This window comes from Zonotrichia leucophrys, chromosome 4 (genome assembly GCF_028769735.1).
Source record: "Zonotrichia leucophrys gambelii isolate GWCS_2022_RI chromosome 4, RI_Zleu_2.0, whole genome shotgun sequence".
NCBI classification, from domain to species: domain Eukaryota; kingdom Metazoa; phylum Chordata; class Aves; order Passeriformes; family Passerellidae; genus Zonotrichia; species Zonotrichia leucophrys.
In genome coordinates, this window is record NC_088173.1 from 54,323,639 (window position 1) to 54,341,448 (window position 17,810).

A 17,810-nucleotide genomic window follows, 5' to 3' on the forward strand; every position below is an offset into this window, starting at 1 on the left:
CCATTCTATGATTCTATGAATCAAAACATTCTAAAGGCTTGTCTAATCAGGCAACCGTTTCAATGTCCACAACTTGCTTGAAACATTTTTTGAATACTGAGTTTCACTGAAACCCCAGTCTATGGGGTTTATATATAATATATATAATATATATAAATATATAAGCTGTGAAAGTTGAGGAGTTTGATTTTTAAGAACAAAAGTAAACAATCCCTGTAAATCTTAGGTATGTTGAAAACTTCTTCAGCTCTTCAGCTACTCACTCAACCTCTCTGGGCATCACTTCCCCTGTTTCAGTTTGGCCTCCTGCCTGTACAAGCTGAGGACTGAGTTGTTACTTCAGCTTCAGTAACACATCACAGGATGGTGCTGCGGAATCCAGCTGTGGATAACCCTGCATGCTCGGGTTTCCTCCCTAGAAGAACACATCAGACAACAGCAATTAGGGCTTGCCCCATGATTTCCTTAAGGGTAATATTTCCATGGGATATTTTCATAAAGTGCCCTCTCTTGTGTTTCTCTTTTCCCTCCTGTGTAAGCTATTGGACCACATGCATGTACATCCCCACTCACCTTTTGCTGCACTTCTGTCAGGTCCAGGCAGGTTTGTGCACTGGTGTAGAGGTCAATGCTTTCTAGGTACAGCTTGTTAATATTATACACAGATTTGAAGTGCTAATATCGTAAATTTGATATTCCAAATATCCTTAGGATGAACGTTTGCTATGGGTTTTCTTTTGCTTCCAAGTGGAAAGCTTGCATAAATATGATGGCATTTATGATTCTTCAAGAATTAGGATAAAGAACAAACACTCCCTTGTTTTTATTATTGCTCAGGACCTGTTCAGTAAACAGAAGGGTTATTTAGAGGAAGAACTCGACTACAGGAAGCAAGCTCTGGACCAGGCATACATGGTAGGAAAAGAACAGTCATTAAATTTTTTTGTTTGAACAGATATGATAAAATGCAGTTTGTTTTTGTTTCTTTTTTTTCTTTTAATCATAAATAGGAATGTTTTTTACTTTATATCTATTTTTTCCTGCCAGACTAGAAATCAAGTATTTCTTAAACAAAAGTTTAGGAATGGATTATAGTACTTACAAGTGTAACATTTTTGCATTGCATTTTTTATTCTATGATATGCAAACATCTTGTTGGTACATCTGGAAGCTGGTTTATGTATGAAAAAAAACCACGGCTGCTAAAATACACCAGAAATTACTTTAGAACTTTTCCATTATTTCTTTTCCTGAAGCATTTGTAAGTATTACTGCTGCTAACCTATCCTAAATCAGGAATGCCTGTTCTTCCTCTGCGATTCTTTCCTGTGCGATCCTATCCAACCTTACCCTTCCTTATTTTCAAAAGGGAAGCTGCAACCTTGCCTTTTCTCAGGCTAAACAACAATCGGGAATTATCCAGGAATTGGTAAAACTACACGCACAACTTTGCAAATAGTGAGACTTTGGGAAATCAAAAAATCAAAAATATAATGGCTGAAGCACTATTTATACATCGTAAATATTTCTTCTGTGGAAAATGTTTTCAGAGAAGAAGCAAGGTCTAGTGCTCAGAGCAGATAACAGAGATAAAGCAAGCAGGCACTATTTCTAGCACTGTGACCTTGGGCAAGCCATTTAACCTCTCTGTGCAGCTGTTTATGCATCACTAATATGGATGGAATTACCTACCTCACAAAGGTGTTCTGAGGGCCAAAGGGATGTGGTCAGATGCTCTTGATCCAAATATTGTTAGTCTGGATGCTGGTTTTTGATAGGATCATGCTAACCCCAGTAATCGAGGAAACACTGCCATGATTGCTTCCTTTCCTCTTGGGAGTACAATTCTCCATGTGAATCTGAAGTTCTCCTGTGTTGTGTGCTTTGCAAAGTACTGCAGTTTTGGTCAGTGCATGAGAATCATGTTAGGAATCTGGCAGACAGCAAGAGATGGATGAGGGATTAGTGTATACAAGTGTTCCTTCCTTCATTGCTTATGGCAGCTTGGAGCTAAGCCAGTGACATATCCGTGGCTATCAGGTCACTAGGGCCACAGAGAGGGAGAGCGAGATTTCTGTTCACAGTTTTTCCTGGAGTCTTTTTATTTTATAGTAGGGCTTAACAATTCAGCTGCAGTTGAAGGAAATCTGTTAGTTTGAGTTAAATTTGTAATGTTGAGCAGCAAGATTTGGAGTTTTATCAGGTACTGAATGCAGACCTATCTTCTGAATCTTTCTTAAAAGAAAGAATCAATGATTTGCTAGAGCAGGACCCATCTCCCGGGTGTCCATCCGTGCCAGGAGGCTGCGTGCACTCTGTGTGGAATGCTCCTCACCGCTCACGCTTGCTGCTTTCTGTCTGTCTGTCTGTGTCCATCCTGCCCTCCTGCCTTGCTAGCCTCCTCCTCTAGCTCTTGGTGGGTCGTTTGCCTGCTGGATTCAAACGCCAGCCTGTCTGTGTGTGCTTTGGGTTGCACTAGAAAATCCAGGAGCTGGAGGCCACGCTGTATAATGCCCTGCAGCAGGATCCCGGCCGGCGGGCCAGCGAGTCGCTGACGGAGGCGCAGCGGGAGGATCTGCGCGCGGCGGTGGAGAAGGTGCGGCGGCAGATCCTGAGGCAGAGCCGGGAGTTTGACAGCCAGATCCTGCACGAGAGGATGGAGCTGCTGCAGCAGGCCCAGCAGGTAATCCCGATGGTTCTCTCTCCTCCCCCTTGGTGTTGGTGTTACCTCTGTGGTTGCCGCCACTGCCCGTACGACAGCATCGCTTCACCCTCACCTCGTGGAGTTGTGTTCAGTCTGGTCTCTGTACAGCTCCCGTGCCAAGGTGTGGTGTCAGCACCTGGGTGTGCTGGGCATGGTGCACACTCAGAACAAGGCACTGTCTCACCACAAGGTGCTGTTGCACAACCTTTCGTGTGTGAGCAACCACACAGTCTCTTCCACAGGACTCCCATGGGAGCTTGTTGCAGGTTTGAGGCCTAAAGTAGAAAAAGTCAGAATGGAAGGTTGTTAGTGTAACACTATGAAAGGAGTAAAAGCAGAAACAGTTACAGGAATCCAAGTTTTTTTATTTTTTCCCCTGTGGGAACCCAGAACATCCCTCTGGCTGTCCAGGAGGGCCAAGATCCCTGCCAGGGGGCTCAGAAGCCCTGCCACAGAGCCCAAAATGCCTGTGGTTTTGATTATGACCTGTGGAGCAAATTACCAACCTTATATGAAGATCAGCAAGCCACAACAGTTTAGGTAGAATATTAGTGAAGTTATCATGGGGTGGAAAAGTAGATTTTAGGGTTTTTGGTATGGAGGTTCAGGGAGCAAGATGGAAGAAACTGGGTGTGTGCAGCCTTTCTCCTTCTTCTTCTTGGCCTCCATCTTTTGCTGTGATGGTGGCACTTAGATTGGTTTAGACTAGAAGCTCACTGTCTAACATAGGTGATAGGTATTGGAAAGTAATTGTAAACATTGTATACGTAGTTTTTAGTATAAAGTGGGGGGCAGGCAGAGTGCCTGGAACTGTCCTGCTGGACGGACCTCGGCAGGGCAGGAGAAAATTTTTATAGACAAGACACAATAAACAACCTTGAGACCAAGAACTGAAGAACTCCGACTCATTCTTCAAGCGCCGGGCTGGGAAAAGAGACTTCTAACAATCTCGGGGTTGCAGCGACACAGAAAGGTCCTGAGATTCCCCTTTTTACTTATTTTAGCTATTTATGAACTCTTTTAAATAAAATAAAAAAGGAAGTCTCAGGAAGTCTTTTAAGAGGCTACTTACAAGCTTTCACTCCTTTAAATTCATTCAGGAAGCCTTGTCTGTCCAAACTGCTTCCTGAAGCACAACTATTGACAACCTGAATTTGGCAAGGTCCTGGCCTATAGAAGTGCAGTAATTATTTAGTGTTGGTAGCATTGTTAGTGTTTTTGTGCAAATATTCAGTGAAAGAAGGGAGCTGCATGTCTCAGGGTGTTAATTAATTACTACAGCAGAAATAATTGTTTCCAAGGATTTTGGCTCTCCTTTGTAGTAGACTGTGGAAGTAGTAGGCAGATGTCCTAGATCTTATGGACTGCTTGGCTACTTTCTGTGCAAGTCTGAAATCACATATTGCAAATGCCAAAATTTGCTGTGCAGATGTGTCCAGAACAATGTTGCTATTTCAGGTGCTGATTCAGGAGCTGGGGCAAGAACTGCTTTCAGTTTAGTCCAAGCCTCTCTCTGTTCTGGTTGGCTTATAGATGAGTATAGATGAAAGTGGTGTAATGTGACCCAGCACTGTTGTGATCATCTCCTGTCATCCTATAGTGGTGGGAAGTGCTCGTGGCGGCAGTGCTAGACCTGACCTCTGAGTTCCAAAAAGTTTCCTTTCTCTGTTCCTTGACTCTGTTGTGTTTGTTTGGAATGTGTAACATTGAGAGCAGGAGATGAACTTGTTTAATGGGTTGTCACCTAATTTTAGTCATCAGAAATGGTGCACAGAAAGCTGGAGAGGGTAGGCACCTGCTGCCCCTAAAAGCGTCAGAAAGTAAGAGTAAATATATTAAATGTGGTAAATAAAGATGGAGCCAGAAGATATTAGTTTAATGTTATTAGTGTAGCTGAAAATTAGTGAGAATGGTTAGTCTCTTAGGCAGTCCAATTTCCTAGCCAGACTGTTGATGTTTTATTCAAAACAATAACACTTCTTTTCAGTAGGGTAAATATTGTTGTTGGTGATATTTAATGGGTATGAATGATATTGGGTGTTGAGTAATGCCTCTTAACCTAAATAATTGACAATTTCAGATTTTAACATCAGACTAGATATAGTTTGGTCTTTTGTTTTCACCATGAATGTGGTTTGACATATTTTGTGCCCCTTGTTAGAGAGTAGTTTTTGGGGACCTGGGCAGAGCCTTTAAGTTGAGCTCATGTAATAGTGGCAAATAGAAAGGAAAAAATAAGAGTAGATTTGTAAAGTGAAACAGTTGTCCCAGAGGACTCAAAATACATATTTTATGTATATCTGGGGTTTAATTTAGATTTTTTTTCCAATTTGTTCCACACCCTGCTTACTGTCAATTAGAGCACTTTATATGCACATTTGGAGCACATCTTCTGTTAGTCCAGTTCATGCATTCACAGATTGCTTCACAACATAAGGTTAAATATGGTGAGTGCATGAGAAAACAAAAATGCCAGCATAAACACAGCTTCATTAGCCATGGATGTTTATGTACCTGTCTCCAGACCCATTTTATAGGATGTCATTAGAGTTTCATGTTGTGCCCATCTCATTAGACATGCTAATGTTACAGCCCTGCAGGACATGTTAAACTGAATTCCACTGCTTAATAAGCATCTAAGCATTTTAGTCATCTATTTTTAACCCACACACACATGCCCTCCCCCTACACATTCCCTATTAAACAGGAAAAACAAAGGCAAAGATGCTAGGTAATTTGCCTGGGATATTGGAGGGCTAATTCTCATGGGTTACTTTCATCTCACTAGCAAGTGACAGAAGCTGAGTGTTACACAAATGAAACCCCACTTGTGCTGAGAGAATCCGAATGAATGGATGAAACTGCACTAAGAGAAATACATCTCTGATAAGTACCCTCCTTTCCTCATGTATTTACATCCAGGGGGAGTTTTGCTGGTGCTGTGACACCAGCAAACACCCACTGCACTTTGTTCTGGCAAAACAGTTGTCTAGACCTGGCCAGATTTTACAGTCTGCCATGCCTCCTCAGTATGTGCAACACTTTTTCCTCTGCTGGAGTGGAGGTTACAGAGAATGATGGACCTGGAAGGCTTAATACAGAGTCTCTTTGTTGCAAACACCCTCAAACTTTCCCTGAAACAGAAATAATGTATTAAAGACTCCAAATTCTATGAAATTTTTGAATTACAATCACTTCAGACGGCCTGTTACTTTGCCTTCATTACCTTCTGGTCCGCCGGATACAAGGGCTTCAAAAGAACAACTCTGCTTATCTGGCAGCCTGGTAACAGTCTTCTCTGAGTCAGAGTTTCTGTGTCATAGAGTGGGGGTTCAAGGAGGTCTGGTGATGAAGAAAGAGTTCCCTCCTTCTGCCTATAAATGCTCCTTGACCAGACATGCATGGTGCAGAAATGGGAGAGCATGTGGTGAAAGCTATAGGTTGGTATGCAAGGTTTCCTTAGAGATTAATTGCTTCATGCAGGGACTTTGAGGATTTAGTGTGTGAAGTGCTGGCTTTACAGAGCTGGTAAATGTCCTTCCTGGGGAATGACTGTCTGAGAGGAACAGGGATGGGCATAAGGAAATGGGTAAATGGCTGCCCAGGTGTGAGTTGCTTTATTTGTTTTTCTTTGTCCAGATGTAAAGCTTGAGTTCTTGGCCACTGGGTATTGACTTTGTTACAGTGAAATAAATATATCTTAGGAAGTTGGGCTCTGTATTACATTGGTAGGTCTGTTCTTCTTGGGTGTGTACAGCCCCACATGATTACTGTTCATTAGTGTATAAATGGAACCATTCATGTATACCCATTGTGCATTAAGGAAAGCAGGCCTCTGTGGAGCCAAATTAGACATGCTGTGTGATTAGATCTGCTTGCTAAGGCACACAACACTTTTATTAAACCCAGAGTGCAACATGCAGGTCTGGGGGATGGATCCTCAGCTGAAATATGTTGGCAGTACTCCCTCTAAGTCAGAGAGGGTGCTCTGATTTACATCATCCTCTCTATTTGAAGGAGGTAAAACTTGTTAATTAAAAATCTGTCATGAGCAGCTTGTGCTATTTGCTTCCAGCAATAGGGCATGTGCGGATGTTGCCATCAGAAAAGTCTCATTGTGCTACACTGCTCTTACAACCTTTTGGAAATCAATGTCTGGTTTATTTTTAGCAGGACTTCATTTAAAAGTAACATTTGTGCTATAGTCAGTGCAGTGGAATGACTTTACTGCTTTTTTTGAAAATCTGAAGGTCATTACTAGCAAGTTCTGTTGAGAAGAGTAATTTTTTTATGCATATACTTTGAATCATTTCTAGAGGGAGAGAAAAATGTGTTGTGTAGCTATAAAATCCATCTCAGAGAAAAGACATTTTAAACAGAACAACATGTTTCTGAAGAAGTGATATCAACTTCCTAGTTAAACAAAGTAAAAAAAACCCCATAAAACAGAACCCCCCCCCCAAAAAAGCAGCAGCTCAAAAAATCCCAGTACAGAAAATCCACACAACATTATGCTTAGTTCACCTTCAAAATATATTGTAATCGTCTTGTCTTCTAAAACTAGTAACTATTTAAATGTCAAATTATGCTTTATATAAATCAAACAAATTAAAAACCAAAATATATTCTTGTTGGTTTTACTGTAGCTGCTTCTGGAGTATGAAACTGGGGAAAGTCAGCAGAAGCAGGTTTAAAATTAGGATAGATTTATTCAAATGGCCCTGTTGGCAGTATCCAAACATGAAGAAAATTTATAATAGAAAAATAATTTATTCTGATTTCATCTGAAGTTATTTTAAATCCAAAGAGAAGGTAGAAAATCCTTGAAGGACAGCAGATTGATACACAATTCCAAAAATGGCTGCTGCCAGTCAAAATCTGAAAGACAGATTTTATTAATGTAGTCCAATAATTTCCTAGAGCAGCCTTATCTTTGTATAAAATTGTTAGGGAAAAAAAAGAAAGATAAAAGATAGTTTAGTTTATTGTGTCATCAAAAAGTGTGATTTATCCCCCCCTAAATTGTACTGTAGTACTGTACTAAGCTGAGTGTGTTTTCTTTTAACTTGAGTTAGAATATTCTTGGGTGAAGCTCAGTTTTACAGAGTAAAAGAAATCATTACATTAGTTCTAGACCTGAATATAAAATATCTATGAACTGCTGAACTCATCCAATTCCAGCTTTAAATAGTTACAACATAGCTGTAAAAATTTTAACTATGTTTTCATTAAACTAGGGCATTTACTCTCGTGACCAGATTGGATTATTCAAAAGTAAGAAGAGCAGAAATGAGCACTTTATTTGCATGTTTTCCTGGAAGGAGGCAAAGCTTTAGGACAGAGCAGGTACTGACCTCCAAGTGCCACTCCACAGAGAAGGATTCACTGCTGGCGTGGGGCCTGCTTCTTATGGACACCAAGGAAAAGTCAGAGGCACCAATGTCCTTTTTCATCCTAAAATGTCAAAATATCACTTGAAATTGAGAAACAACAACTAATTTTCTTCACTAAGTTCCTTACTTCTTCTTCTGACCAGCAGTTTCTTCTGAGGGCACAGCTCTTCTGGCTTAAAGGCCAAACAAAGCTATGGCAAATGCCATTGCTCCGTGAGTTCTTCCTGCTCTCTTCTATATGGACAACTTTTCCATACTGGGAGAGCAGTTTACAAATCCATAGGGCTGGATGTCACCATATCTATATGAACATATAGGCTCAGCCATTTATAATAGATATTTGTGTGGGAAGGGGTGTGGCTGGTGTTTAATTCTCACCCCAGGAATATTATTAAGGTTTAATGTTTGATGGAAAAACTTTTGGGGAGGGAGAGAGGATGCTGTGCTCAGTGTACCTCATTGATATATAAAAATATAGGCATTGATAGGCATGAGGAGGTGTTGTATTAAATCTGTCCTCTCTGGCACAATGCTTTGTGAAAGAGAGGACAAGTTAACGACAACCCCTCCTCTGCCATGTTGCCTTGTCCTAGCGAGTCTGGCTTGGTCAAAAACTCAGAGCTGTGCCACACAATTTAGAAATTAGGTGAATTATTACTATGAACCTTGCTATAATAATAAATGGGGAGGCTCAGATTATTTTTCTTCCAAATCTACCTAGATTTATTGGTTTAATGATTTTATTTTGAATCTTGAATGTTAAGGTGCTAGCTGTTTGCATACAATGTGAAGAGGTACACCTGGGGTAACCACTGATTTTTCTTTTTTTTTTTCCATAGTATTAATGGTCTTCAGTTTGTTGTTAAAAATGTAATAGATTACTGTTGATAATGCAATTTTTATCTTCATGAATCGCTGTTAAAAGCATCTGATATACCACAGCTGTATAACTGTCATCAATATTCATCAAGCACATCATGACTAGGCTAATCATGGTTGACCTGTGGTATTGATTTGTCATGCAGGAGTGAGCATGGAGTCTTTCAGCACATTATTGCTGCTATAATGACAATATCACAATAAACTTCTGTAATTTCCCACAGCAGACATGCATGGCAGATGAGGGTTAATTTTAGTAGTTTCTACATGTTCAACTTACAGTGTTTCCCTGTGTATGTTTTCTTTATATAGTCTTCAACTGTGTCTGCTTTGCTTATTGCTTTAGTGATGCTACTTGTATGAATAAGTGATGATAGCAGGACTGCTGTAATACCTAAAAAAATACATCTGAAAGGTCTGCTCTCTTTGTCCTAAACAATGTTTGACTGAGGTTCTACTCCAAGTAACAACAACTGTATGCCTTGCAATAATATTAGTATCAAGAAAACTCTTATCTGAAATTTGAATGCTGAAGTCCTCTCATCTGATATCCTGAATACCCTGATTCTTAGGAAAAGCCAGTGACAGCTGAGGAAAGGCAAAGCTAAAAGGGAAAGTATGTGAAGTTTGTTACAGAAGCTAAGGATAAGTGTATTTTCTTATGCCCAATGCATACAAACACCATTATAATCACCTACATAGGAATTTGTTATTTAAATATCTGAATGTAAAAGAATCTAAATGTAATGATAAATATTTCATTATGCTTCTCTTTGTTTTTTTTTTCCTGCCTCGTAATGTGTCTGGGCTGTCACAGAGTCAGTTTTAACATGTGGAATGGGTTTTGTCTTCTGAGCTCACATAGACTTAGCATAGCCATTCTGTGTAAATATAAATCTAATATGAGTTAAATTATTGTTTTTCCTTAATGAAAAAGCAATAAGACTGTTGATATTCTTCTGTTAGATATCAAAATATGTTGTTGCATAAATTCAAAGATACTCAGTGTTAAAAAAGATGAATCAAGTTTTCTAATAAATACTACATACATATAGTAATTTGTATCAGATTATAACAGACAGTTATTTGGGGCTGAATGCATTTATAAAATTCACTGCCTTACATCTACAAATGTGACTGAATACATATGCTGAAAAATGCATCAGTGCAGCTGCTAAAAGGTTCATTCTCCACAGAAAGGCAAATAAAGAAACTACAGATGCATAATAAAGACTGAAAAGAACAATTTTCCTACATCAGTAACTATTAATTGGATTATAATTAGACTGCAGAACAGAGAAAAGAATTAAATTTTTACCTGCTATGCAAACAACAAAATAATGATTGAGAATCAGAGAGGTATAGTCCATCCAAAATGATCTATTATTATCATATGCAACTGGCTGGAATTTACACTAAGTTTTCATTCATGAAGTAAAATAAGATGTCAACAAAACCAATAATGCTTAAGCTAATGCTGTTGCAGTGGCATTTCTGTTTCCTTATGACCATTATGCAAAATCACATTCTAGGAACATGGGATTAAAGGGAACATTTGGATTTCTGAATACACACCCCTTCCAGCAGCAGATCCAACAGCTTGAGTAATGCATGTGACAATTGCCTATGCAAATTGTATTGTTAAAACACTACATGCTTTTAAACAGCTGTTAAAATGCATTGGATTTCAAAAAAGCCCAAGAAAAGAATGTGTTTATCCATCACTTTAGTGATTTGAATAATAGCTAAAGGCAAGTCAGTTTATATTCATCTTTGTTTAAATTTGTACATGAAACATAGTTATGCCATTCACACTGCTGAAGATCTTACATACCTGTGTCTTAAGAGTGAGCAGAATCTTCTTAAAATAAAGATGTAATGAAACAATATTGATTCTTCCCTCTGTCAGATTGATAAAATATTTCCCATGCTAAATTTTGCTGTAGAATGAGATACCTTCTTGATCATAAGATGGCTTCAGAGTTTCAAAACATGGTTCACGTCAGATGTAGCCTGTCCTGTGAAAGGACATTAACCTGAACCTTTCCAACATTTCAGGGCCAGGCTCTAAGCAGCTTAGCAAATCCTTCTTTGTCTGCTTTGTGCTAAAATTATCAAATTGTTTTCTTGGATTTGCTGGTGAATGTAAATCCAATAAGAGTGTGTCACAGGAACTGTTAAGGTGATTTCTAACCCCCCTGATTAGTACATTCTGTATTTTCACAAGTGCAGTAGCATGGCAAGGAGCATATTTTGAGTCTAGATTAATTGATCTTCTTGGTGTTGCTGTCTGTAAAAACAGTACATTCATATGGGTGGGCTCTTTACTTACCTATTTAGGGAACAAGAACATCAGTTCTACAGTTTGACACCTAAATGAAGGATGATGTGGCGATCATTGTCTGAAAGACAAAATTTGTCGCAAAAGTTTTTTTCCAGATAGATTTTTCCCCATTTCCCAAAGCTTCTTGAGTATTTGAAGCCACCCAAGGAGTGGTTCAGGACTGTGAATGTCTGACTAGCCCTGTGGGTAAACTGGACAGAAGGCTTGGATGAAGAAGTCCACTTCATGTAGCCTGCGACACTGCCCAATGTAGAGAAAATGCAAAAATTCTGTCTGTGTAACTAAAAAGGCAGCTGGCACATCAAGTAAAAAAAAAATGGAATCTGTGAAAGGCACCATGTAATTGTAGAGTGACACAGTCCATTTCTCATCAGAACTTGAGGTAGCTTGAAAGACAAGTTTAATCACATGAGGAAGTGCACACATTGGGGCTGCTTAGGGGAGGAAATCTGGACCTGGCATTTAAGTGCAGTGGGGCACTTCTGACCAGCTCAGATCAATTTTCTTTCTTTGTATTGCTGAAGTTCCTCCCATGTCTAAATTTATGAGGAATCATTACTGGGCTGAAATGTTGCCTCCAGTATAAGAATGATAGCTCTGAGGCTGCAGTCTAGGGCTCACTGAACTCAGACTAAGGATTTCCATTCATTTCAGTGCTCCTTTACAAGGGGAGCAGTATTAATGGGAATGGTACTTAATGTAGATGGATTGCTATTAAAACACATGCTGAGCACTCATACTTCATTTGTTCTGTGTGGGAATGCCATTAACCTTCTTCTTTTTAAATGGAGCAATACTGTCATTTTGGCTAAAGCACAAGCTGAGTCTTCTAAGCCTGTGTTACTGAAATGTCTCTATTAGTGAAAGTAGAGTAATATTTCCAGGCACACCATCATGCTGCTTGCATTTTGCCTAAACTTTGATTCCTCAGCCTTCCCAGAGATGTGGCTTGCAGTGTAGCTGCAGGAACCAAAGCATGCTACAAATGACAGAAATTTGCCTTTTGAAATCAGTAGCTGGCTGGCTCTTTGCTGGAAGTGTACTAATATGATTTCATTGGACTCTTTGTCTTCAGTTCAGTTTTAAATACTGGTTTATCCTTTTTGTTTCATCCTTGTACAAGGGAGTAATGCCAATAATCAATCTGCATCCGGGGTTATTAGCCTCATGCTGAGTTTGGATGCAGATTGGTTATTGGCATTACTCCCTTGTACAAGGGTGCAACAAGGGTGCTGGAAATTTTCCAGCTATCAGGAAAATTGAGCTGTAGGTGCAGAGATACCTGAATTGGTCCACCAAGGCCAGCTCAGGTACATACTGCCTACAAAGCAATGCTTCTGTCAGACTTAGACACTCCCGCTCTGTAGGAAGGTCAGACCTGCTGGGAGGTCCCATCTTGGTGGCTCAGTCCTCTGCTACTCAAGAGCTGACTTATCTTAATTTCCCTGACAGTACTGGAAGGTACTTGTCATCCAAGTTTACCAAAAAGAATTGCTTAAGTGAGTCATTGGATTTCAAGACGTGGATCCTGTTTCCCAGAAAAATGAAGTTTCCATCATGAGGTGAAAGGAAATGGAGGGTTAATGAGCATTTATGAGTATAATCTTCTGGACATTAATTCTACTGCTGAAAAAACCATCAAATTTCTTGCTTTTGGGGCAGTTGGACAGTCCTTTGTGTTTGGGATCTCTCCAGGAACTAAACTGGAGAAACCTGCAGTCAGTGAACATATAATTTATATACTGTGGTTGACTGATGGTGAATGTCCCTTTTGTGACTCTGTTAGTAACAATGTCATATGTAGTGCCTCCATTAGGAGCAGTCTTTGCCTGTCTTGGCATTGCAGACTTCAAAAGGAAATGTGTTCTTCAGCTGTCTGACCCTTCTGGGTGTGCTCTCCTTTACCTAACTGTTAGCATTTTTAGGCTGTTGATCTGTGCCTCCCGCTTTGGTACATGTGCTGCATGTGTGATGACTATGAAGAAAAGTTTTATAATGCAACTTAAAAGTCTGTTCAAATTGCAACTAAATAATAAGTAAGGCATCTTGAGCATAGTTTTTTGTGTGCCTGTCTGGCAGTGAGGTGGATCTGTGAGCTGAGCCCCCCTCCTGGCAGAGCTGCAGCTCTGCTGAGCATAGCCTGGCCAGCAGAGCCATCTGCTGATAGCTCTGCACAGGGAGTGCTCAGCCCTGGCTGCACCCTGCCTGCCTGGGAGCACTCACTCAGGAGAGGCAGCAAACTCGCTGCTACTGCAGGAATGATTTATTTATCGAGCAGGTCCCTGCCATGCTGAAATAGGGGCTGGTCCAGCCCTCTTTCAAAACTCAGGGAAACTGCATGCAGGGAATATTTAGAAAGGCACCATCTATATTATTTTGTGATGAGATTTTATTTACTATTGTAATAAAATCAATGAGAAACATGTATTCATTATTTTGTCATTTTGGTTTTGAATACAGGCAAGGAGGACAGTGTTAGGAGTCCATCCCTTATGTTTACTCTCCTCTCTGGCATGGTTGCACTCTCATTGCCCTGGTTTTGCCTGACTTTGGCTCTTTGTTTGCCTACAGTAACTCCATTGAATGATTTGACTACACAGTGTTGTTCTCATGAATCCTGAAAGTGAAAATCCCAAGAAAGGTGCACTCCTGTGACTGAGGGGCAGCTATTAGCTGCAGGAAAACAGGAATTGCTGGAACCCAGCAGAGCACTGCTCTGCATTGTCCCTAATCCTTGCTCTGACTGTGACCAAGCTAGGGGCTCCAAAGGAAACACAAACACTGCTGGACTCAGGCTGCCTATCAATAATTCCTATCCCTCTCTTTTTAAAAAATGAAATGAAGAACAGCCTGTGGCTTTCTTTTCAGCTGAGACTTATCAAGGTTCTGAGAGCAAAATAGAGTCAATTTTGTTGCTTCTTCACACTTTTTTTGCACTGTTGAATATATATTGGATTTGCAAGGTTCCTGCAAGCCATGTCATGGGTAGAACTGAATGCATCTTTTATAGCACAATTGTTACCACTCTATACCACATCGCAGGGAAAGCTCAACTTAATGATCATCAATTTATACACTGAAGCATAAAAATATGTAGAATTTCGTGATAACAATGAAATAGTTCTGCATAATTTGTTGTCCTAGTCACACTTTTGCAAACATAAACAAATCAGAATATACTAAAGCATTTAATCAAGTGTTGAAATCTGAGATTCCACAGCTTCTTGATTGGTAATTCTTGCAAATTAAAGGAACAGTAGGTAAAGATGTAAAGGCTTATACGGAATCTCAAACAGTCCTGCCTTGGTCTTAATTGGTATCTCTAACTTTTGTGTAATTTCCTTCTCAGTAATTAAATATAACCTTTGACTGATGAACATATCTTGCTACTTCTAGGAAATACCTTTTTGTTACAGCTATGATCATTTATCATACATGTATTTTTTAAAGTAGTTTTTGCAAATTGCCATCTTTGTGATCAAGATAATGCAGTAAATGCAGATAGGTACAACAAGAGAAAATTATTCTTTTATGTGTTAAATACTAAGGCTTTCTCTATAGTTAAATAGAAATAAATGATTAAATCATATTTTTGAGGATATATAAATAGCTGAACTATGCTGGTTATCTGCCAGGTCTGTCCCTGAGCAATCAGAGGATATTCATGGGAATAGCTACACCCACTTCATCCTCCTGGATAATCCTCCAGGGGGAAGCAAGGAAACAGCAAGGAGCAAACAACCCCAAGCTTTGGTACCTGATGAACAGTTCCAGCCCAAGGTTGTGTTTTAAAACCAATTTTGACCTGTCTAGATTTGGACTCTTTCTTTTTTGCAGCAAAGAACTTAGTTACAAAATTTTACTCATTGGCGGAAAAGTATTCTGTCACTATGATTTGCACTCATATGAGAAGAATACAAGCTGTTTAAACATTCACCTGCCTTCAGCACCAATCTGGAGCAGCTCTGAGCACACATTTATACCCATCAGTGGCTGCCCTGCTGCTATGCCCACCCTGTGCAGGGCAGCAGCAGTGCCCTGGGCACCTGCCAGCCCAGGCCCTGCGCCATGGCTGTTATCAGAACCTTCCCAGGCACAATTCAGTGAGGTGATAAGCAGTACAGCACTGCAGCAGGCAGGAAAAGCACAAAGTGGCCACTACTGAACAGTAGATTCTAACACACAATCAGGTAATCAAGCCCCAGGGCAGGAACAGGAGCCTGCTGATCCCTGGCTGAACAGCACTGAGAGCTGTAAATTCAATCTAGTGCATCCCAATGAAACCTGCTGTTATCTCAAACCATTCAGCCCCGCACTGGCCACCAAACAGAGCACTGGGCACCAAAGAGAGCTCCTGTGCTTTCACCCCCTCTGGCAGCCAAGCCCCACACAGCCACTCACTCCCTCCCTCCCCAGCAGGATCAGGAAGGAATTGGAGGTGCAAACTAGAAAACTCATGGGTTGAGATAAAGACAGTTTGATAGGGAAAGCAAAAGCTGCACAGAGAAGCCAAACAAAAGAAGACATCAATTCACCACTTCCCATGGGCAGGCAGGTGTTCATCCATCTCCAGAGGAGCAAGGACCATGACATGTAACAGGGACTGGAGCCAACAAACACCACCATTCCAAATGTTCCCCTTTCCACCTTCTTCCTCCCACTTTATATACTGAGCGTGATGTCACATCATTTGGAATATCCCATTTGTCACTTTGGGTCACCTGTCCTGGCTGTGTCTGCTCCCAGCCCCCCATTCACCTCCAACTCCCCTGCCAGAGTGGAGTGAAAAAGCCAAGAGAAGACCTTGGCTCTGTGTAAGCTCTGCTCCGCAACAACAAAAACATCTCTATGTTATCAACCTTGTGTTCAGCACAAATCCAAAACACAGCCCCATAGCAGCCACTGTGAAGAAAGTTAAATCTACCCCAGCCAAAACCAGCACAATCTGCCTTACTGTTACCAATCTAGTTGTTTTGAGAGGTTTTTGTAGATTTTCAGTGCTCAGAGATTCAGTCCTTTGTGTATTCCCTTTCAGCTGGTAGGTTGTCTTTGTATTTTAAGTGATTTTTAAGAAAGTATATGTTTTTGCACCTTAAAACTATTATCTATCTTCCATCTCCCAAAATTTAACAGTTATTATGGGAAGGAATTGGAAAATGGAAGCCTCAGCCCTTTTTTTAGAACTGCTCTGAATAGTTGGAGAAAAAAGCTGGATAGCTATAATCTTGAAAAGATGAAAAATTCATGAGGGAATAATAACATCTCGATTTTTACTTGATTAACAGAATTCCCAAATCCTAAAAATGCCATTTTATCCTAATTAGCTTGTTCTTTTAGAGAGGAACACTTGCTCTAAACCCTGAGGTGAGAAAGCCACCAGATGTTCGGTGGCTTTAAATTATTTTTTTTCTTTATATTCTTTTTTTTTTTTCTAAAGGTAGAGTCTCAGGAGTTATTGAAAAATATCTTCAGATGATAAATCTTGAAGATGGAAATGATAATTTAAAAAATTGCTTCTCTCCACTTATCTCACTGTGGTCAAATTTTATCTGAGAGCATCAGAGCGCAACCCCCAGAGAACTGAATTCTGTCAGTCAGGTCTGGGATGTGGTTAGAAGCAGGAATCAGCATAACTGTAATGAGTTGGAGAGAAACAGGAGTCTAACCTGATGGATTAGAGATGTTGGGGCTGATTCCAACTGCCTGTTCTCATCCCATGGTTTTTCACAGTATTGTAACATTCCTGCTACATGCAGTACGTAAAGATGATCACTTGGGAGATAGGCTTGCCTTGAACAGGGTGTAGATGAGCTATAAATCAATTTAAATGGAATAGAGGAAAAGTGGAATTAATACAGCTGTGCTTGGGGCATTTGTGATTGTCAGCAAAGGTGCATTCACTTATATCACCTGAGGGTAATCTGGCTCATGCTGGTTTGAGCATTATCTGGGGAAATCTTTGAGCACTGCAGTATGATGTATAATATTCAAAACAGAATTTAAGTTAAATCTTCAATTTTGAAACAGGAGCAATGATAACAAAGCTTTTTTTCTCATGGCTTGTCTTCAACATTTGTGTGCAGGAGCATGCCCTAGGAAAAGTGAACTTCAGGGTTGTGTGTACCTCGTTTTTGGAATAGTTCCAGGTTAGATTTGTGATTTTCAGGCCAAACTCCATGTTTCTCCAAAGCAGTTTGGTCACTGGCTCACTGCTGCCTTGCTGCAGCTGTCCTGGGCTATGAGTGTGGAGCATTTACCCTGGTTGAGGTGTTAGAGCTGAATGCAGGTAACAACTACCAGCAGCAGCTGATACACACAGGTTTGTGAGTGATGGCTGGCTGTTGTTTTGAAAGAGGTACTGTTGTTCACATCAATTTGAGAGCCATGAAATAATTTGGGAGTGAGGCAGCAGCAGCTGCATTAATTGTACTCACCTATGCCATCCACGTTAGAGGAGATGATAATTTGTCTTTCCAAGGTCAGGAACTGT

The 17,810-nt window shown here is 40.2% G+C and overlaps 1 protein-coding gene and 1 long non-coding RNA gene across 6 annotated transcripts in view; one reads left to right on the forward strand and one right to left on the reverse strand.

Moving 5' to 3' along the window:
- JAKMIP1 (janus kinase and microtubule interacting protein 1) overlaps positions 1 to 17,810 on the forward strand; it is a 143,136-nt gene that overhangs the window by 119,216 nt on the left and 6,110 nt on the right. For 2 of the 5 annotated variants that reach the window (XM_064711764.1, XM_064711765.1), the window contains exons 19-20: positions 838 to 915; positions 2,480 to 2,683. In XM_064711764.1, coding sequence (XP_064567834.1) covers positions 838 to 915; positions 2,480 to 2,683 — 282 coding nt within the window. Of the gene's footprint in view, positions 1 to 837; positions 916 to 2,479; positions 2,984 to 17,810 lie in introns of those variants that run through there. The other 3 variants (XM_064711762.1, XM_064711763.1, XM_064711766.1) reach the window with 2 other exon arrangements.
- LOC135447047 (uncharacterized) lies at positions 668 to 8,146 on the reverse strand. The gene is made up of 3 exons (XR_010439986.1): positions 8,059 to 8,146; positions 1,693 to 2,979; positions 668 to 840 (listed from the first exon to the last, which is right to left on the reverse strand). It is a non-coding gene; the product is annotated as an uncharacterized LOC135447047 (long non-coding RNA).